The 23,892-nt window shown below is 37.6% G+C and overlaps 1 protein-coding gene across 1 annotated transcript in view; it reads right to left on the bottom strand.

The window, feature by feature from the left end:
* LOC121387745 overlaps positions 1-23,892 on the bottom strand; it is a 71,656-nt gene that overhangs the window by 46,302 nt on the left and 1,462 nt on the right. The window contains exons 2-14 of the mRNA XM_041518946.1: positions 19,543-19,636; positions 18,897-19,037; positions 17,113-17,269; positions 14,720-15,489; positions 13,835-14,108; positions 12,587-12,648; positions 11,346-11,509; positions 10,423-10,486; positions 10,189-10,254; positions 8,732-8,902; positions 5,521-5,707; positions 3,527-3,682; positions 2,121-2,265 (exon numbers count right to left, since the gene is read on the bottom strand). Coding sequence (XP_041374880.1) covers positions 2,121-2,265; positions 3,527-3,682; positions 5,521-5,707; positions 8,732-8,902; positions 10,189-10,254; positions 10,423-10,486; positions 11,346-11,509; positions 12,587-12,648; positions 13,835-14,108; positions 14,720-15,489; positions 17,113-17,269; positions 18,897-19,037; positions 19,543-19,629 — 2,444 coding nt within the window. The 5' untranslated portion in view covers positions 19,630-19,636. The remainder of the gene's footprint in view (positions 1-2,120; positions 2,266-3,526; positions 3,683-5,520; positions 5,708-8,731; positions 8,903-10,188; positions 10,255-10,422; positions 10,487-11,345; positions 11,510-12,586; positions 12,649-13,834; positions 14,109-14,719; positions 15,490-17,112; positions 17,270-18,896; positions 19,038-19,542; positions 19,637-23,892) is intronic.

Raw genomic sequence — 23,892 nt, forward strand, 5'->3', positions numbered from 1 at the left:
AAAGGGATCTCACCACAGCCGCGGCAATATAACAAGTGGTCACTAAGACATACATTGACACAATAATTATATTTAGATGAAACAGTGGAAAGGGATCTCACCACAGCCGCGGCAATATAACAAGTGGTCACTAAGACATACATTGACACAATAATTATATTTAGATGAAACAGTGGAAAGGGATCTCACCACAGCCGCGGCAATACAACAAGTGGTCACTAAGACATACACTGACACAATAATTATATTTAGATGAAACAGTGGAAAGGGATCTCACCACAGCCGCGGCAATATAACAAGTGGTCACTAAGACATACATTGACACAATAATTATATTTAGATGAAACAGTGGAAAGGGATCTCACCACAGCCGCGGCAATACAACAAGTGGTCACTAAGACATACACTGACACAATAATTATATTTAGATGAAACAGTGGAAAGGGATCTCACCACAGCCGCGGCAATATAACAAGTGGTCACTAAGACATACATTGACACAATAATTATACAATAATTAGTTTAGATGAAACAGTGGAAAGGGATCTCACCACAGCCGCGGCAATATAACAAGTGGTCACTAAGACATACATTGACACAATAATTATATTTAGATGAAACAGTGGAAAGGGATCTCACCACAGCCGCGGCAATATAACAAGTGGTCACTAAGACATACATTGACACAATAATTATATTTAGATGAAACAGTGGAAAGGGATCTCACCACAGCCGCGGCAATATAACAAGTGGTCACTAAGACATACATTGACACAATAATTATATTTAGATGAAACAGTGGAAAGGGATCTCACCACAGCCGCGGCAATATAACAAGTGGTCACTAAGACATACACTGACACAATAATTATATTTAGATGAAACAGTGGAAAGGGATCTCACCACAGCCGCGGCAATATAACAAGTGGTCACTAAGACATACATTGACACAATAATTATATTTAGATGAAACAGTGGAAAGGGATCTCACCACAGCCGGGCAATATAACAAGTGGTCACTAAGACATACATTGACACAATAATTATATTTAGATGAAACAGTGGAAAGGGATCTCACCACAGCCGCGGCAATCACCACAGCCGTGGCAATATAACAAGTGGTCACTAAGACATACATTGACACAATAATTATATTTAGATGAAACAGTGGAAAGGGATCTCACCACAGCCGCGGCAATATAACAAGTGGTCACTAAGACATACATTGACACAATAATTATATTTAGATGAAACAGTGGAAAGGGATCTCACCACAGCCGCGGCAATATAACAAGTGGTCACTAAGACATACATTGACACAATAATTATATTTAGATGAAACAGTGGAAAGGGATCTCACCACAGCCGCGGCAATACAACAAGTGGTCACTAAGACATACATTGACACAATAATTATATTTAGATGAAACAGTGGAAAGGGATCTCACCACAGCCGCGGCAATACAACAAGTGGTCACTAAGACATACACTGACACAATAATTATATTTAGATGAAACAGTGGAAAGGGATCTCACCACAGCCGCGGCAATATAACAAGTGGTCACTAAGACATACATTGACACAATAATTATATTTAGATGAAACAGTGGAAAGGGATCTCACCACAGCCGCGGCAATATAACAAGTGGTCACTAAGACATACATTGACACAATAATTATATTTAGATGAAACAGTGGACACTACCAAACAAATAACAAAGTTAAAATCAAATAATGGACAATATTTAAAAAATAGTTTAAATCATCAAGTAGAGAAGACAGTGAATACTACTGGACAGATATATTTAGTACTTCCTGAGTAAGTGTTGTAACCTTATTGGCAAAATCCTTTATTTGTGCAATTAAACCAATTACTTTCAAGATTATTACATTATTAAGCACTGTATTAAATTAAATAGGAGTAACAGAATTGGTTACCTCTAGACATATGGGCAAGTGGGAAAATATATGGGGCAAGTAAATATCTGATTAGCATTTGCCCCGTGGCAAGTAATTTTTTGAAAATTTTTGAACCCCTGACATGGGTACTGCAGACAACGTGGACACAGATTCACACAACACACACCTGGAAAATGTGTACATGGAAACGTAGCCTTACCGAAGCATTCTGTTGTAGTGTGAGACCGCGGGGATCACACCGATGCTGAGCGCCCTCTGGGTGAGATGGTAGCACTCCGTTATGAAGCTGTGTACGCTCTGTAACTTGTCAGGCAACGGACCGAGGCGTTTTTCTTTCTCTGAAACTAACCACACAACATATCATGTAACTTAAGACAGAAACAGATGGAATGAGTGTACGCTCTGTAACTTGTCAGGCAACGGACCGAGGCGTTTTTCTTTCTCTGAAACTAACAACACAACATATCATGTAACTTAAGACAGAAACAGATGGAAAGATCAGGGCTCAAATTTTAGTTTAGCCAATTTTCAGAAATGAAGATATTTCCTAGCGTAATATAGTATTAGCCAAAGTCTTAATATTTTTTTTGCAGTTTTGTGTAAAAATTAGTGATTGGCTATAACATGGCATTATACAGGGTGAGCCCTGAATAATGAAATAAATGAACAAACCAATAAGCTAAAAAAAAACAAAAAAACAATTATTGTTAAAAGTTCCCTCAGCACAAAAATGCATCACCTTGTACAAAAAAAAAGAAGAAAAAAAAGTTTGTTTTGTTTAACGACACCACTAGAACACATTGATATATTAACAATCAGCTATTGGATGTCAAACATTTGGTAATTCTGACTGGTAGTCAATAGAGGAAATTTGCTACATTTTCTTAATGCAGCAAGGGATCTTTTATATGCACTTTCCTACAGACAGGAAAGCACATACCATGGCCTTTGACCAGCTGTGGTGCACTGTTTGGAAAGAGAAAAAACCCCAATCAGTTGAACGGATCCACTGAGGTGGTTTCGATCCTGCGATGAAAACACCTCAAGCCAGCGCTCAACTGACCGAGTTAAATCCCGTCCCACCGTGTACAAAATGAATTATATTTATACTGTTGAACTAGTTGCAAACAAAAACAAAACAAAACTAAACAAGCATTCTATGAGTACAGCTAATGCAATACATGTTCCCTACCAGGCGTAACAAATTTCCGTATCCCCTAAGTTCAAGGGCCATAACTCTGCCACAAATGGCAATATTGCCATAAAATGAAATCTGTAACAGTATGTGATAAAGCTATACACAAATTTTCAGCTCTTGAGGTATTCCGAAAGAAATGTGCAGAAAACTAAGTTTCGTATCTCCTGAGTTCAAAGGCCACAACTGTCAGAAATACGTAAATTGCAAAGAAAGTCAAACTTGATCTGTAACAAGTACATGATAAAGCTACAAACAAAATTTTATCTTAAGGCATTGTGGAAAAAACATCTGGAAAACTATATGTGGGACAGACAGACAGACAGACAGACAGACAGACTGACAAAGATGAAACCTATAGTCCTCTCAGGTTGGACCAGTAGGGGACTAATAAAATCAAATATCCGTACTAATCTGTGCACTGGCAAGGCAAGTCTCGAAATCGTAGTTCAAGCGACACGCTTCAGACGTTGAGTAGCCCAGATCTATTTTCTTCAGTTTCGTCGAGTCAGCAAATATTGGCGTGAAAAAATCCAGCAAACACGAACAAAAATTCAGCATGAAACCTAGAAGAGAATTTAATTATGTTAACTCTACCAAAAGATTTAAAAATTATGTTACTGCAGTATATAAATGCTAATAAAATATGTTTGCATGGTTCAAAATTTTATGACGCAATGAGAGCAAATTCTGTGGTTTACTCTTTACTAGCCCTTTCACTCCGAAAATCAGACCATGTTGTTGTGCTCTACTTGGTTTACATTCCATGCAGAATATAGAGATTATTATACGAGCTTGTGTGTCGTACTGATTACGCTCGGGCAATCCATAAATCCTGACACAAGTTTTGTAAAACCAGTATGACACACACGTTTCAACCACAACTATAAGGAAACGACAAAATGACAGGCAAAGTCTTTAGCTAGAACTGGAGAAAACAATGTTCCCAAAATTACGTCATTACCCTTGTTATTACACGTGTTTCATATCATTATTATTAACTCGGTTAGGTTGAACCATGTGGATAATAAATGTAAAACAAACCAGTAAAATTGTCATCGGTAATATGATAAAAGGCATCTGTGTGCATAGACTAGAGCCCAATGCACCAGGGTGAAATAATTTTTATCCAAGGAAATTTGACAGAAAAAAGCAAGCTGCTGCCATGGTTCTCTTTTGAATGGATAAATGAATGAATGTTTAACGTTTAACAACACTCTACACCAAAAACACACATCAGCTGTTGTATCAAACAAAGGTATGTTTACAATTAACATGTTTACAATTAACTTTTTTGAAGGAACAGTCAGCACAAGTATTCTTCCAACTTGCCTCGGTGTCCCAATTTGTGTTATTAAACTGAAGGCAACACTTGCCGCAGCCCCCACAAATTAAAATTCGACCCCCACGTTTGCCTGTAAAAATTTTTTTTCATTTCAGCTTATTTCAGTGCTTACATGTATATCCAATTAAGGTTCATGCACGCTATCCTGGGCACACACCTCAGCTATCTGGGCCGTCTGTCCAGGACAGTGAGTTAGTGGTAAGTGAGAGAGAAGAGGGTGTAGTGTACCTACCAGCATTAAAAAAGTTTGGTTTGTTTAACACCACTAAAGCACATTAATTTATTAATCATCGGCTACTGAATGTCAAACATATGGTCATTTCGACACAGTCATAGAGAGGAAACGTACTACATTTTTCAATTAGTAGCAAGGGATCTTTTATGTGCATGATCCCAAAGAGGACAGCACATACCACATCCTTTGATATACCAGTCGTGGTGCACTGGCTGGATTGAGAAATAGCCCAATGAGCCCACCGACGGGGATTAATTCTAGACTGGCTGCACATAAGGCGTGCGCTTTACCACAGGGCTAGGTCCGCCCCTCTACCAGTCTTATGTCCGATGACTTAACCACGACACCACCGAGGCCGGTGTCTGAATACGAGAATCAGCAGATTTAGCTTTACGACAGGGCTAGGTCCGCCCCTCTACCAGTCTTATGTCCGATGACTTAACCACGACACCACCGAGGCCGGTGTGTGAAAACAAGAATCAGTACATTTAATGTATCTGTGACATTACCGTCGGAACAGCAGGCTTGTAGCCCCTCTACCAGCCTTATGTCCGATGACTTAACCACGACACCACCGAGGCCGGTGTGTGAAAACAAGAATCAGTACATTTAATGTATCTGTGACATTACCGTCGGAACAGCAGGCTTGTAGCCCCTCTACCAGCCTTATGTCCAATGGCTTAACCACGACACCACCAAGGCCGGTGTGTGAAAACAATAATCAGTAGATCTACCAGTCTTATGTCCGATGGCTTAACCACGACACCAACAAGGCTGGTGTGTGAAAACAAGAATCAGTAGATTTAATGTATCTGTGACATTACCGTCGGAACAGCAGGCTTGTAGCTGTGTGTCAGTCTCGAGAATTCCCGGGCTCCGTAGATCATTCAGACATATCACAGCGGATAACCACGACAATGCCTGCTCCCTTGTCGCTTTGGATGTCATCACAGTCTTCAACGCACTGTACACCACGGCCTGACAACGACTCATACCCTCCTGGATAGCAGACTAAATTTGAAAAAAAACAAAAACAATATATATATATATTATATATATATATATATATATATATATATATATATATATTAAAGGAATGTCCACAGCAAAAACGGAAATGGAAATTTTTATTTATCGACGCACTCAACACATTTTATTGATGGTTATATGGCGTCGGACATATGGTTAAGGACCACACAGATATTGAGGGAGGAAACCCGCTGTCGCCACTTCATGGGCTACTCTTTTTAATTAGCAGCAAGGGATCTTTTATATGCACCATCCCATAGACAGGATAGCACATACCACGGCCTTCAATATACCAGTCATGGTGCACTGGCTGGAGCGAGAAAATAGCCCAATGGGCCCACTGACGGAAATCGATCCTAGACCGACTGTGCATCGAAAGAGCGCTGTACCACTGGGCTACATAGCAAAGAAAACCATGTGATTGAGAAAAAACACCTGAATATAGTCCAGGAAAGGAAGGAAATGGTTTATTTAACGACACACTCAACACATTTTATTTACGGTTATATGGCGTCGGAAAATATAGTCCAAGGCAAAAAAGAGCCGCAGAGAATTAAAAACTCCACTGCATTGCTGGCAGGGTTTTTGCCAGAGGGTAAAACAAGTATGGCACCATACCAAAATTTAATTATTTTTATTAAGTGAACTTTTTGACAAGATTAATTATTCTCATCATTACTGTATGGTTTTCTTAACCCTAACCCTAAATTTAACCCATTTCTTTCTAGGAGAGGCCTCCCATTTCCCCTGTTGACTGTGGTTGCTTTCAGTTCCATTAGCACCATACCCAAAAATTTCTTTCTGGCAGAAACACTGGCTGGGGTTGCCTCAGCACATTTTAAACTACAACTATTTGGTATCTAACAAGGTTATTGACTAGATTTTTAAAAGTAAAAAGTTTGTTTTGTTTAACCGACACCACTAGAGCACTTTTATATGCACCATCCCACAGACAGAACAGCACATACCACATGCTTTGATATACCAGTAGTCGTGCACTGGCTGGAACGAGAAATAGACCAAGAGGCCCACCAACGGGGATTGATCCCACACAGACCTGTCAACCCTCCCGGATTCCGCGGGAGTCTCCCGGTATTTGATCAAATCTCCTTCCCTGTGCGGGAGACAGTTTCTCCTGTTAAATGACATTTTTGTAAGCATAAAAAAAAAATCGATCCTCTTTTGTCAAAATAACATTAGGGAAGTAACTCTGCCTTTTTTTCTCATTCGGAAAATGTCGACTACTTTCGGTTTCCGAGAATGTAACAGGCCGAATTGTCCCGACTGTTTAACCTTTGCCGAAGTGAGAATTGTGGGATAGCCTATTTATATTGTTAAAAAAGCACATGGAGTTTATAAAATGATGTGTTATTATAATGTTTGTTGTCATCGTAATGGCTACGAAGCGTGTTGCCGCTAATTAAACAGGCTGTGTATTGACTGACATTCAGTGTTGCCATATAAAAAAAAAAAACTATCCAATTTAGTTCCAATAGCCGATGATAAGATTAAAAATCAATGTGCTCTAGTGGCGTCGTTAAATAAAACAAACTTTACTTTTAATAACACCTCTGAATTGTAAAATGTCTTCCCACTGGATTACATAATGCAACTATGACAAATCTGAGTTGACAGCGATACACACGATGCATGTTAAAATCACATGTCACAGCAAGACAACGAAAAGACCAATTAGCTGTATAAACATACTTGTGTCTGTTATTTTTGTATGTTTGTGCGGTAAAATGTTGGTTATAAGGGTACACTTCAAGAAATTATTTTTGTACAATTAAAAAATGTTGTTTGACATTGACATAAAGTTACTCACGGAAATGGGTATAATTCCGGTATATTTCACACGATGTCCGTAAAGAGGTTTTACTTATGATTAATGAAAATACAATGTTTATTGCATCATTATAATGATTTTAAATCAGTACCACGCCACCGTTCCTCATTATAGTAAAAACTGAATATTAATTTATAAGATTTATATAAATTTGTCTTTGGTATTAGGTACACTAACCACAAATGATAATGTAACGCAACCTGTAAGGCTGTAAGTGTAATACCGTAAATGTACTAATTAAATTTTTTATTTCTTGTTCATGTTCTTAACATTTTTGGATAAAATATTTTTTTTTTGTTTAAATATGTATTAAATCATAATAATATTTAAACTTAAAAAAAAATAAAAAAAAATAATAATATTTTTTTATATATTTTTTTAATGCCAAGATCTGAAGTTAAGAAGTATATATGACATTATAAAGTATTCATATAACTTATTGTAATAATGTTTTTTTTTAATCTTGCGATTTTGGGTTAAATTGTGTGAATTTAAAAAATCTCCTGCTTTTTGACCAAATCTCCTGCTTTTTCAACACACACCTCCTGCTTTCTCTTGACTAAAGGTTGACAGGTCTGATCCCACATCGAGCGAGTGCTTTAACAATGGGCTAGGTCGTCTAGATTTTTAAAATACTTTCTTTATGAAAACTATTGTCAATGTCAAATGAGACAGTTATAAAAGTTTATAATAATAAAAAAAACAAATTCTGCTGTTAAACAATTTGCTTGATTCTGATTGGTTAAAGGTTGAGTTTGTTTGGTTTGATGACAAATGCGGGGCACACCGATTAACTAATCATCGGCTACTGGATGTAAAACATTCGATAAATCTGGCATACTGTCATTAATTAGTTTTGTTTAACAACACCACTAGAGCACACTGATTTATTAATCACCGGCTATGGAATGTCAAACTTTTGGTAATTTTGACAGTGTCTTAGAGAGGAAATCCCCTACACTTTTTATTAGCAGCAAGGGATTTTTATATGCACCATCCCACAGACAGGATAGCACATACCACGGCCAGTGAACATTGTTATTAGAGGAAACCTCCTACAAAAGATCTCTCATATGCACTTTCACAGACAGGACAACACATATCACAGCCTTTAATACAGTTGTGAGGCACTGGTTGGAATGGGAAAATATACTTGCCTCCACCTGTCTGAGGTCTGCCTCAGTAACTCTAGGAAATCCGCGCAGCGACATAAATGGGGAGACAATACTTCCCGACAGAATTAGAGTGCGACCTTTCAGTAACTTGGTCGGCACAGTAGAAACACCAAGAAGAGGTCCAAATATGGAGTTGTTTTCAAAAATGTTTCCCTGAAAAACACGAGAGAGAGAGAGAGAAAACTGTAAAATATGATGTCTTAATAATCTACATGACTTCCACACATGCTCCAATGCAGATGGAAAATGTATTCAAATATATAGAACAGGTAAAGTGTTGTAATAAATAAATAAAGAAATGTTATATTTATCGACACACTCATCACATGTTATTTATGGTTATATGGTGTCTGGTATATTATTAAGGACCACACAGATCATGAGAGAGGAAACCTACTACCATCACTCCCAGTGCTTCACTTTTCATTAAGAAACAAGCTATCTTTTATAGGCACCACCTCACAGACATGACAGTATACACCACAGCCTTTCTTACACCAGACGTGGTGCACTGGCTGGAATGTGAAATAGCCCAATGGGTCCACTTATGGGTAACGACCCTAAATCGATTGCACATCAGGCGAGCACATTATTACTGGGCCACGTCACGACCCTCTGGTCGAACAAAGGACTTTATAGAACAAATTAAATGCACGTTGGAAATTTAACACAATTTCATGCTTTTTCAAATCAAGGATTTTGGGTTGGAAGCAAAAATTATGACGTGAAATCCCAAAATATCTATATTACATTATGTTTACAATTCTGATAGAATCTTAAACTGGTCCCCCACCACCCAACTCCCATTTTTAATGCCAGACAATATTTTGTTAGACCATTTAGTAGGCCAACTGAGCACTGTGTGACTGTCTTTAAATAAAGATTATTATACAAGCTTATGTGTCATACTTATTTTATGAAACAAGTGTCAAGATTTTCGCATTGCCCCACCAAGAGTGAATGTAATAATCTTTATTATCCAGCATTATTAAAAAACAAATTATGAATAACAAGAAGGGCCATCTCAAAATGTTTCAACCGCAACTAAGAGATGACGAAATCACGCCATATTTCAAATAACACAGACAGTCTGAGGACTGAGGAAGCAAAGGTTGTGTGTGTTTCGTATGGTTTTTATTAACTTGGTTATGCTGAACCATGTGGATAATAAAGTAATTGGAGAAAACTTGAGGTGTGAAGTAGAAGAATTTTAGGCCATCCCAATGGCTGTTGGGATATTCAAACCAGGCTACTAGGCCATCCCATTGGCTGTTGGGATGTTCGAACCAGACTACTAGGCCATCCCATTGGCTGTTGGAATGTTCGAACCAGACTACTAGGCCATCCCATTGGCTGTTGGGATGTTCGAACCAGACTACTAGCTGTAAAGGAATATGAAATTGTTTGAGGACAGGTGATGTTGAAAAGAAAACACATACCAAACCCTCTGAAGCACTGCTCACTTCTTTCTCCAAGGCAACAGCCAGGACTGGCCCTGATTTAGGCTGTAATAAACAAACACGGTGATATATCAGACAGCGACCATGACCTGCTATTACATTACAACCTTAACGATGGCAAGTTAAAGGTAGTTTCTACCATTTATTAATTTTTAAGCAGAACTGTAAACGGAGATTTATACTGTGAGCCACTGCATCTAGAAAATAACTTACATTTGATATCAATATCTCCAGTGCCTTTAAGGTGCGTCCTTCTTTGAAGATCACTTCATCGATTCTATGAAGAAGAAAAATTAAAACAAAAATAAAAATATTTTCTTATGCGTTGAATAATATACTGAGGGTGTAAAAAACCCCAACATAAGTTCAGTTTTAATAACAGAACTTTTTTTTATCAACATACCAAATGTAGTAACATTTGACACATAGCTATCTCATTGTACTGCCTAAAGAATTGTTGGTTAAAATTGGGTCAACCATGAGCATGTGCGAAGATGCATGCTTTTTACCGATTTGTCAGGAAAGCATGCATCCGGGCCTCTGCCATGTGCTATGGACTTGAACACCATACCAAATTGAAGTTTTGAACAGTGCACATCGATTGCACAACATTTCATTTCAACACAATTGAAAAGCAAAATGCTGCGAATGTTACAAGCTGATAGGCGTAAGGCTATTGCTCTAATTATGCAGGGGCAATCGCAATGATGCGTCGCCTAGCAATTTGGGGTATATGAATGAACGATAGCTTGTTTAGTTGGGCATCTCAGAGCCACAGGAAGATTATTTGACCGTCCCAGGAGCAGATGCCCACGCATTACATTGCCAAGTCAAGATAGAGGCATATGTCTCACACACCTCCGTAACTGATTTCAGATGGCTACGGAGACGGCAAGTCAGGCCTATAAGTTCTGTATATATTTGTAAAAAGCCACTGTAAAAAAAAAAAAAAAGTCCGGTTTTGAGGAAATTCCAGTATACAGAGGGACCAGTTTTGAGAGGTTTCACGATGTACATGTGTATAATCAGACATACAAATTTACTGAAATGCATGCAATCGTAAGACACTAAAGAGTCAATGAATAAACAATACGCTGAGGTATCATTTAAACAAATCCTCCCACCCCCCGTCTCACCTTTTAACACTGTTGAGCTGTGTTCCTGCTGCTTTGAAGAGATTTGTAACAAGTGCGACAGACTGCTCCCCACAGTCTAGTAACCGTGACAACAGAGATGACGAAATGACCACATTATCATCAGCCCACCCTGTCAGTCTCCACAGAAACTTGACGCAATCACTCTGCAAGAATTGAAAGTGTGAAACATTCCAAAAGTTAACGTTTGTGTTGTTTAATGACACCACTGGAGGTCATTGATCAATTAAATCATCGGCTATTGGATGTCAAACATTTGATAATTTTGACATACAGTCTTAGAGAAGAAACCAGCTACATTTTTCAGTTAGTAGCAAGTGATCTTTTATATGCACCATTTGACAGACAGGATAGTATAGCCTTTGATGTACCAGTCACGGTACACTGGCTGGAAAGAGAGATAGCCCAATGGGACCACCAACGGGGATCGATCCAAGACTGATAGCGCATTAAGAGAGTACTTTATTACTGGGCGACATCCCACCCATTATATGCACCATCCAACAGACAGGATAGCACATACCATGCCCTTTGATATACCAGTTGTACTGCATTTTAAAAGAAATGACAATGTTATCATCAGCCCACTGTCAGTCTCCATAGAAACTTGACAGAATCACTTTGCAAGAATTAAAAGTGTGAAACATTCTTCATAATGCTCACTGTCCTGAATCTGACATACCGCATCGAATGATTAAGGGACAGACCCTAGTTTTTAGAAACTACAGCATATTTTTAATGGGTTAAAACTAGGGTCTGCTGTTCTCATTGTACTAATACTTGCATGTGCAACTTATATTTGATATAACCACATGCCTGATCAAAATCTAGGGTACATAATTTTTGTTCAAAATAAATTTTGTGGAGATCGAAGTATCGTTCTCAACTTTCTTGACTTTTACCTGCCATTTCCGAAGACTTTGAAAGACTTTTACACAGCGTTCAAAGACAATAGAATGTGATAAAAATACCAAATCAGTTTGTTTATGTTTCTGTCCATGGCCAAAACATTGAGATTTTTTACATGCATCATGAAAGAGTAAAACTGGAAAATATCAAATGCATGTAGCTGTAAAAGATATCATCGCTTTGGCTGTGATTTCTGAGAATTTAAAGACTTTTATTACAATTCAAAGACTTTCAAAGACCTAATAATATTTTTCTTCAAATTCAATGACTTTCAAGGAAGTTAAGGACCGCCACGAACCGCGTAAAACACTTACCACTGAATCCTTGTTTTCAAAATCCGACCACAGGTCTTCATCCACAGAATGTGTTTCCGATTCTACAACAAACAATATTACGGAGAAGGCTACAAGTTTGTTTTGTTTAACAACACCACTTTAGCACATGGACTTATTAATCATTCTGGTAATTTTGACACGTCGTAAATTCTCATAAGGATGGAAACACATTTACGGTTATATTGCGTTGGACATGGTTAAGGACCACAAAGATATTGAGAGAGGAAACCCACTGTAGCCACTTCATGGACTACTCTTTTTGATTAGCAGCAAGGGATCTCTTATATGCACCATTCCACAGACAGGACAACACATACCTTGGCCTTTGATATACCAGTTGTGGTGCACTGGCTGGAGTGAAAAATAGCCCAATGGGCCTACTGATGGGGACCGAACACGCATAAGCGAACACTTTACCACTGGTCTACGCCCAGAATTTAACATCTCGCCATAATCTAATTTTTTGTCGCAGACAGTTTGACTCATAGATGTTCCTTTCAATGTATTTAAAAAAAAAAAAAAAAATTTAAAAAATCAAAATTAAAACAAATAATTCAATTAAAAACATTTAGTTAAACTTTTAATTTACTATCCTTCAAAATATTTATAAACGTGCAACCGAGATGAAAATTCATAGTTATAACTATAAACCAAGTTTTACTGATGTAGGACTTATAGTTTGTGAAAAATGGAGCTACATACAAAACTTTAGCATTGAGCTCTCGGCAAAAGTTGATATTGTGTCCGCCACTGAAAACATAATACTTAAATCTCACCTTTTTAAAGTTTATTTTGTTTAACGACACCACTAGAGCACATTGATGTATCGGGGCTAGCTCTAGGTGAGCAAAACAATTCACCAAATTGTCTATTAAACTTAAAACATTGCAGAAATTTACAGTTATTTTCTAAAAAATGTCAGTTATTAAATGAAATTATTTCGCCAAACTAATATAAAATTTGCCAACTGCTTTCAAAATTCACAACTGGTGAATTTGGCGAGTGCCAGAGCTAGTCGTGTGTATTAATCATTGGTTATAGGATGTCAAACATTTGGTAATATTGAAAACTGGCTGGAAAAAGAAATTTAGCCCAATGGGCCTAACAACAAGGATCGATCCCAAACCGACCATGCATCAAGCGAGTGCCTTACCACTGGGCTATGCCCTATACTCGTCACCGTTTTTCTTCCTAAAGGCAAGACAAAAATCGCCCACTAATCCTTACCTATGTTTAAGTTTTTAAAGATGGTTGTCAAAGATGCCGTTTTCAGCCAAACGGATGCTGCATTCACCAGGTTGTCGTGGTAACTGTTTTCAAAGTCCTCACAACAGCCAAAGCACCATACAGCATATTTTATCTGGTTTACCTGACGAGGAACTATTTTTTGTAGAATTTTCTCTAATTTTCCCGGAATTTCCGTGACCTCAATGGGCAAATCTGAGCTATTAATATCCAGCTTGCCTAATGAGTATCTTGATTTTACTTCTTCACCAACATGCTTTAAAAATTATTAAAAAAAAAGAAAAGAAAATTTAAATCATCTTAATCAACACTGTTAAAAACATTTATTTTACTGCTTAAATTAAAAAATATTATTACCTCATTGTATGTTTCATTTTAAATTTACAATTTAATACTGATAAATAAAAGTACACCCTCCTTAAATGTTTTAAAGGAAACATTCAAAATAAAATATGAAGTTTGTTTGTGTTATTATTAATACACATATATACAATTTGTTCAGATTTGATTATCAGTATTGTCTTTTATTCCATTAAGTTCACCTGGGTATATGAGAAAAAAAAATAATAAAAAAGAAAAACTTTTGTGCAAACAGCTTCACCAATCACACAGTTCACCCGTATTTTTTTTATTGTTGTTGTTTCATACCCAATGAATAAAAAATAAATGAACAATCCATAATAATAAAAAAAATTGAAAAAAATAAACAATTTCAAATAAATGAATTCATTTCAGTTTTATTTAACAAACAACTAAAATTAGAGACGAAAAATCCAATTAAATATCACTTTCATGCAGAGAAGAAACAGCCTGTGCATTTTTTTAAAATAGCAAAATACTCCTATTAAAAGTATATGAAAACCTTACCAGTTGACAATCAAGGACCTGAGATAAAAACGCAATCAGTTTATTGGAGTCTGTCGTCTTTTTTTTCACCTCCTCAACGAGCGATGTTTTATATGACATTTCATTGGCTGGTGTTTCAGTGAGGGATGTGCTACTTGACACTTCATTGGCCGATGTTTCACTGGAAGACAACTCTTCTGCAACATGACTGGTTGTATCAACTCCCTCATCATCCGACCGAAAAGATTTACCTTTTAAAGGTTCAAAATCTTTTTTCTTTTCTTCTTCTTTCTTCAATTTGTCCTTTTTGTTTTGAAAATCAGCCTTAACCTTCTTGTCAAAGCAGCCATTTTCCCTCCCACCTTGAAGTTGGGCATCTCTGCTCTTAAAACCACTAGAATCCGAACTTTTCAAATGCCGGCTTCCCCCGAAATGGCTGTGTTTCGTCTGTGTTAATTTGCTGACTTTCTTTGGCACCGGTTTGTTCGCGACCTCTTTGAGAACATGTCCGGTATCCTTGTGAGGCAGGTCTCCCAGATCTTCATCATTCTGAGACGAGTCCGACTCGTATAATTTTTCGTGTTTGCCCAGAGTCTCGAACGTTGTCTTTCTCTGCTTGCACGCGGATGGCAGTGACTTCTCGTATGAATTTTCAAACGTAGTCTTTCTCAGTTTGGCTGCAATGAGGGCTGGTTCCTCTGCCGTGTCATCGACCAAGTGTTTCCGCTGTTTCGTTTGGTTTGAACCGGAAAATTGAGCGAGCCACTCCTCTCTCTTTGTCCGCATCAGTTCTAAAAAAAAAATATATGGTAACAATTTAAAAAAAATATATTAATTAATCCTAAGGTAGCATTTATTAATTGCCAATAATCAACAGATAAAGTTTGTTTTGTTTAACGACACCACTAGATGATTTATTAACAACCAGCTGTTGGATGTCAAACATTTTAATTCTGACATAATCTTAGAGAGGAAACCCGCTACATTTTTCCATGCATAGCAAGGGATCTTTTATATGCTCAATCCCACCGAGAGGATAGCACATACCACAGCCTTTGATATACCAGTCGTGGTGCACTGGCTGAAACAAGAAATAGCCCAATGGGCCACCGACGGGGATCGATCCTAGACTGGAATGATAGAATGAATGACAGGGCTCACCCTGGAATGTATTTTGCCATAGCCAATTTTCACATATGAACAGTACTTTCATCAAAGTTAATTTGAAGAAAATTTTATTAGCCAAAGACTAAATATTGTAGCCACTTTGTATTAATAAAAATTTGTAATTTGCTAAATATATATTGGCAGGGTGAACCCTGAACAAATGGATAAATAAATGAAGGACTATTTAATAACACTAATGATGAATCAGGGGTGGGAATTGGTGAACTGTAAAAAAGAGGAAATCTAGAGGAGTCCCGGAAATTCTTGAAATCCTAGGTTAATATTTGTGCCATCTGACACATTTTGGAGGAAAGGACGATTAAAATGCGAGGAAACGCAATGTTCCACGAGAGAAAAACCGCGGATCCGAGGAGAATTCCCACCCCTGATGAATGAATATTTAACAACACCAATAATGAATACAGGAAGGAAGGAAGGAAGGACTATTTAATAACACTAATGATGAATGAATGAATGTTTAACAACACCCCAGCAAGAAAACATTGGCTATTGGGTGTCAAACTAAGGTAAATGACATCAATTTAAAAAAAAAAAAAATTATTAATAAAAAAAAATTGAAATTATTAATCTATTTTAGGGTACGTAATTTCACCCTTCGTATCCTGGTGTCCTACTTATATCCTATTTATGACCCATAATCAATCTTAATTTATATCACTCAATTAATTTGGTTGGTGTGCCAATCGATGACGTCATTGTGTAACATCGAAGTGTTACGTCCCACTTCAGGGCTAGCTCTGCCACTCGCCTATGGAGTTCTTTAAGAACAACTGGCGAATTTCATTTTAACTTGGCGGGAAAAAAAATTGTGTAATCATTAATAATTTGTTGGCAAATAGCTATAGATTTTGCATTTGTAAGATAATTTGGTGAAATGTTCTCATCACCCAGAGTTAGCCTGTACTTGGGGTCTAGTGGGACGTATCACTTTGATATGTACAAAGATATTTTTACCCATAGGGGTAATCATTTCTGTGACTGAACTTAAAGTTTGTTTTGTTTAATGACACCACAAGAGCACATTGATTAATTAACCATCGGCTATTGGATGTCTTAAAATTTGGTAATTCTGAAACCCGCTACATTTTTCCATTAGTAGCAAGGGATCTTTCATATATGCACCATCCCACAGACAGGATAGCACATCACGGACTTTGATATGCCGGTCGTGGTGCACTAGCTGGAGCGAGAAATTCCCCAATTAAAATTTGACCCCTAGCTGTTACCATTTGTATTGTGCTCCTGTTTCCTGCTGGCTTTTGTCCAGACCAGGATGAAGAGACACGTGACAATTGCACCGATGACGGCCGTCAGAAGTACAGTGTTTGTGCCGTTCACAGTCTCAGTCTCATCCTCATCCTCTTCAACCACGGCTTCTGTCTCCTACAACAAACAAACGAGCATTCTGAGCAAGGTTTTAGATCTCACTAACTTGAACACTAGGGCCTCCACGACTCCAAAATATTTGGACTCGAATGTTAAACTCAACCCAGATCCGAGTACCCGACACTTAAGGTTGACGATAGTCACTCTTCGCACCTTTGGTTTGGCTTAGTACACAATAAATATAACATATCTTACCATAATTTCACATGAAATCCATATTTCGTAAAAGGTACAATTTTTTAATCACAAGATTTTCTTCAAACACATTCAGTTGCATTAGTAATGTTCAAACAAAAATATTTCGACAGCAATTTTTTCAATGTCCTGAAAACGGAAACGTCATGTACTAGGTTTATGGTTATTGTAATTAGATGCAAAGTGATGTCATTGGAATACTGACGAAATTCAAACACAAAATTAGCTATATTATTACAATGCTTCTCCACATTAAAATAAAAGGTCTACTAACCTTGACCCTTGTTAAAATTCTATAACAAGCAGACAATATTTACAGGTCGGTATTTTTTATTTTTAATAATTCTGCACAAAATAATAAGTTTGAAAAATGAAAGAAATAAAAAGTACCGTTTGTCAAATATATCGTATCAACAAATTACCGTTGTATATGTTTTATTTAATGTGTACGAAGCCAAAACAAGGGTCCGAAAAGTGACTGGTGTCGACCATAGATGATAGTGAAACTAAGGAATAAAGTAAAATAGCATTACGCATCTTAATTCTAACGCCAAACATGGATGCCAAATTATGCCATTGTATTGAATTCCACACATTTGATTTTTGTTTTCCCGCCATGTCTCATAGCCCTTTAATGTAACCGGCGGCAAACATATGGCAATATGATGTACAAAAAATGTAATTAACTTGGCCTATTCCCGTGAACGTGCACTGCTCTTCCCGTAAAGGGGTACTCGAGTCCCGTGAACGTGCTAGACTTGGCCTATGCCCGAGTACCCGTAGAGACCCCATTCGGCACAATGGGGTTTTCTGTTTGCTCGAAGCACACCACAGTATTTTTAATGCAGTAATGTTAATAATAGCTGGTAAATAGTTGTACATATTCAGTTGTTTTAATCTAATTACAGTTTTACATTCTGTTGATTTTGTGGTGAAATATTTTGAGACACTGCAGAACAAATCCGGAAAACTAATTTTCATATCTCCTAAGCTCAAGGACCATAACTCTGTCAAAAATTAATAAATTGCCGTGAAAGTTAAACTTGATCTATAACATTACATGAAAAAAGCCCAAATATAAAATTTTAATATCTCTAGACATTGTGGAAAAAAACCTATCTGGAAAACTATATGTGGAACAGAGGGACTGATGGACGGAAATAAAACATATAGTCCCCTCCGGGATGATTGGTAGGATAATAATACACAAGCACTCCAAGAGTCCTGCTAAAGGTATACACGACTCCTTCAAATGTTCGTATCTCCTAAGTTCAAGGGCCATAACTCTGTGAAAAATTGTCTAGTTTTGAGGGAATCCCGGTTTAGAGGTTTGAACTGTAAATTGCAATATGGGTTTGCTGTATCACAATTTATCGCAATACAGTTTTGACAGTATCGGTGCACCCCTAGCTGTTGTTTTTTTGCTCACCTTTTGCTCAGTTTTTCCATCTTTCTTTTCTTTATGTTCTGATATAATGTATTTGATGCTGGTGAAACTGAGCTGAATTTCTTCTGCGTTGAGAATTCCATCATTGTCGAAATCAAATTCAGCCAGTTCATCAGCAAGACTCTGTGACACAAAAAACATTATTATTAAAGCCACAAACACTAGTTTCTGATTGTTATTAAAGCCACAAACACTAGTTTCTGAGGTACACACTTTTTCTGAATTCATGAATGTACGGGTGAAATGTCCAGTAAATGATAATCTTGGGAGTGGCCGTCTTCCTATAAATGAGGCACTATAGTTAAGAGATTCATGGAATCAAGCACTATTTTGCCAAATACCCTTTCGACTCGGCATTGCGCAGAGATACGGAACTAACCATGTATTACGGTTTTGTCATCCAAATTTATATAAGTTTATTTTGTTTAATGACACCACTAGAGTACATTGATTTATTAATCATCGACTACTGGATGTCAAACATTTGGTAATTTTGACTTATAGTCTTAGATAAGAAATCAGCTACATTTTTCCATATGTAACAAGGGAACTTTTATGTGCATAACCCCACAGACAGGACAGTACATACCATGGCTATATCTTGAACTAAATGTAGAGTAAGACGTACCTGATCTTGGATTTCATTCAAGTTGATTTCACCTTCATAGGCCGACAGCTGACTAAACAGCATCAGCAGCAACGTCAACGTCAGCATACTACTTCTACAAAATACACAAAACATACAGGACAAAGTTATTTAAAGTTTGTTTTCTTTAATGACACTACTAGAGCACATTGATTAATTAATCAATCATCGACTATTCAAGGTCATATATTTTGATGATACATTTTCTCCATTAATTAGTAACGAAGCAAAAAGGGATTTTTTTATATGTGTGAACTTTCCCTCAGACAGGACAGCACATACCCAAGGATGTATGCAGGATTTTTTTTACCAGGGGCACCCATGTCTGATGGGATTGTGAAAATTAGCGCAAGTAAATCATACTCAGGATATATTTTTGTCCAGGCCACTGAATCATGCAGTACACCACCGTTGAATTAAATTATTACAACAGACATGTATATATATTAAATATATACCAGTGTTCAAAATTAACAGTATCCTGATATCCCAGAATTTAATTTTGGATACCAGACTTCAAGAACCCAGTATCCCATATAATGTTGTTGGGGTTTTCAATCCTGCGTTTTTATTTTTCACTGGAAAAATGAAAGTCATCATTTACTGGTGAATTTAAGTAACAGTGTTTTTGAGCTTGTACCCACTCTAATGATATGCCACAACAATATTTACCCCAACTCTTACCCAGTCTAATCCTACACTTTTATTGGATGTTTCCACACTTCAAATTTTATTTGAGATATTGGTTCCACATCTGCAGAACATTGATACAGGTTTATCATTAGTAATGTCAGAAACACTCATAGATTACTGCTAAATATTAATTTATGTCAGTATTACTCAAAAATAGATGCAGCAAATCTTTTTGCTGATTCCGTTTTATTGCACATTTCACAAATTCTGCAATTTCGATTGTGGCGTAGCAATAGACTGGGAACGAGAACAGTGTCGTCCAAGTTTGTTACGACGTTATTTATGAATTTCATTTAAGTGGGATACTAAATTCTCACAATCTCAGGTGGGATACCTGATTTTGAAATGTTAGTATCCATCTGGGATGTACTGCCCAAATTTTTTTTTTCTCGAACACTGTATATATTGGGAATTTTTTTAGCATAGACATTGGGAATTTTCAACGCCACTTTCTTTTGGGACTGGGCCTACATGTATCTTCAGACAAACAGAATGTCTAGTTAAATCCCTGGTTATATTAATACACTTGTTGAAGTTTGCCTTCTTGCCCTGCCTTTTGGCTATAATGTCCTAAAAACATCTGCATCAGTCGAGACTAAATGAGCATGCATGCCCTTTATTTGTTGAATTTCAGATGGGAAACCTAGGTTACAGCACATTTATAAAGTTTACATTTCTCACCGTTTGAATTTTCAACTATAAAATCCTTTCACACACATACCGAAAATTATTGTTTTTTATTCATGAATTCACATAACTGTTTTTGGTGGATGGACAATGGGTATTGGGGGTGATTTGTCATGAAACATAAGTTTTTCTTGTTGCTGATTAAAAGTTATGTTCTTCCCGGCACCACAATCCTAACTGACTGCTGGAAAGCCTGTGATGTGTTTTATATTAAAGGATAGTCCCAATAATTACACTCACAAGACTGTGAATCATATAATATATATAAATACTCTTCAAAAAAAAAAGAAACTTGACATTGGTAAAAATAATGCTTTTGGATTATTTTTACAGAATCAGACATCGTAAAGACAATCAAGTAAGTGAGCGAATGGTGATGTAAAAACTCTATAAAACATGTTCGATTCGCAAAAACGTAGCCATAGTCAATGTTTGTACTGAAACACAAAAGCCCAATTCTCAGGGAAGCACATGCATCATGAAGTTCTGCAACTTTGCATGCCGAACCCTCCATTGGTGGGGCATAAAAGCCCACATCAGCACTGATTCAAACAGACTGCATAGAGACACTGTAGGTAACGCAACAATGCCAAGATTGACGTCAGCTCAATGCAATAATGCCATTGGGAGATTGCAAGCAGGGGCAACTCAACAAGCTGTAGCAAGGCACTTTGGTGTCTCCAGATAGACCATCTCTGCTTTATGGGTATGGCACACCACCACTCAAAGTGTTAATGATAGGCCAAGGTTAGGTCATTCCATAGTAACCACCACCGCTCAAGATCGATACATCCGGGTATGTTATCTTCGAAATCGAACCACAACAGCAACAACCACAGCAACACAAATCCCTGGACTACACAGAATTTCTGACCAGACAGTTTGTAATCGGCTGAGGGAGGCAGGAATTTTCCCTAGAAAACCAATGTGACATAACATTTTGACCCTACATCACTTAGCAGAGCGTCTGCAGTGGTGCCAGCAGAGGGTGAGATGGACACGTGCCAGGTGGAGGTTTGTTTTGTTCTCAGATGAGTCTCGTTTTCTCCTGTCACATGCTGATGGACGCACACGTGTCTATAGACGTTGAGGGGAACGTTATGCTCCAAACTGTGTGCAACAAGTCGACCATTTTGGTGGTGGCAGTGTCATGGTGTGGGCAGGAATCCATCATGGTGGTAGGACAGCTGTGTATGTGACAGGTGCATTGACGGGCATCAGATATCGAGACGAGATCCTGCACCATCACGTCATTCCGCATGAACATCAATGGTGGAATGTTTCAGCATGACAATGCCAGACCACATGTTGCACATGTTAGTCAGGAGTTTCTGCAGCGCCACAACGTCCAGATATTACCTTGGCCTGCCCGTTCTCTGGATTTAAACCCAACAGAACATCTGTGGTATGCACTGGATCAGTGTGCGCCAGAGGAATCTACCACCCCAGACACTTCCGCAACTTCTTACAACACTGCAGCATGAGTGGCAGAACATTCTACAACGTGTTGTGCAATGTTTCAGGGCTCAAACTTAACGGTGGCACCAACGGCAATTGCCTTCATTGAGATATAAATTGCTGTAGGTAGAGAGCATCACCGATGGTACTTTTGTGCCGTCGGTAAAGCTCCTCAACAATGGCGAAATGTATATGCCTGGTGTACATTATCTGCCAATATTTAACATTTGCACATTTAAAAGATGTCTACAAATAACAAGATAGCCTTTCAGTCAGGTTTATTTTCTGCAAATGTCACTTTAAAAAAAAAAAATGCCATAGGCAGGCTCAAAATTGCTGTCGGTGGACTGTTTCACCCTTTGCAGTTCTTTTAAAAATTGACGTGGGAGACAAAGTCTTAAGTTCGAGCCCTGATGTTTGATTGTTTCCATGCGTCGCCATTGTCAAGCTGTCATCAGGGCTCGTGGTGATCATAACCGTTACTGACATTTTGTCCACCCCTATGTCACACATATTCCTGTGTACATGCTTCAGGTGTATTCCCAGAGATACTGTTTAGGTCATGTACAGAGTAATCTCCTTCCCATGGCGTCTTGACCTTTGGTTGCTTGTATCATGTCTGCCAGGGTGGGTTTTTATTAAACTTTGAAAATCAATGTCAAGTTGGGTTTTTTTAATAGCAATACAGACCAAGAAAATGACGGACAGTGATCAAAACAGATGTGAAGGATAGGTGATATATTGCAAAAACATTATTTATATTTGAAAATTTTCATTAATAATATTTTGGGCTATATTTGTATATCATGTACAAAATGTGAAAATTGGTAAATTAATTTATGTTGTCATGAATGATGGTGTAAGAAATAGTCAATATTAACAATATTATAGCAATCAGGGGTACACAAATCGGTTGTCCGCATGCCCGGGACAAACAAAATATGATGTGGGCAACCATTCTTTGTCAAACAGTTGCCCGACGGGAAACCTAGAAAATCATAAAACAAATAAAATATAAAACGAAAACAAAACTTCACGACACTCAGACAGTCATGGGCAATTCAAAAGTATCGGCACCGACAACTTGACTGACAGGTGATATAAATATCCACCCTAACGCTGCCATCCACTCAGCATCCACTGTGCATGATTTTGGCAGGAGGCATTTGGAAAAGCCATATGCCAGACAGGGCTAGCTCTGCCACTCGCCAAATTGGCCAATTGCGAATTTTCAGAACAATTAGCAAATTTTATTTGAATTTGGCGAATACAAATTGTGTAACAATTTATATTTTGCTGGAAAATAGCTATAAGTTTTGCATTTTTTAGATAATTTGGCGAAATTTTCTGATCACCCAGAGCTAGCTGGTTCCTATCAATTCTCGCTACAAAATATTTCCTATTCACCCTAAAAACCTTGTTGACGCATCCAATTACTGATGACTTGTGCTTACCGAGTGTGAACTTTTTAGACACCATCTGGCAAGCTTTTAA

This window comes from Gigantopelta aegis, chromosome 13 (genome assembly GCF_016097555.1).
Source record: "Gigantopelta aegis isolate Gae_Host chromosome 13, Gae_host_genome, whole genome shotgun sequence".
Lineage (NCBI taxonomy): Eukaryota > Metazoa > Mollusca > Gastropoda > Neomphalida > Peltospiridae > Gigantopelta > Gigantopelta aegis.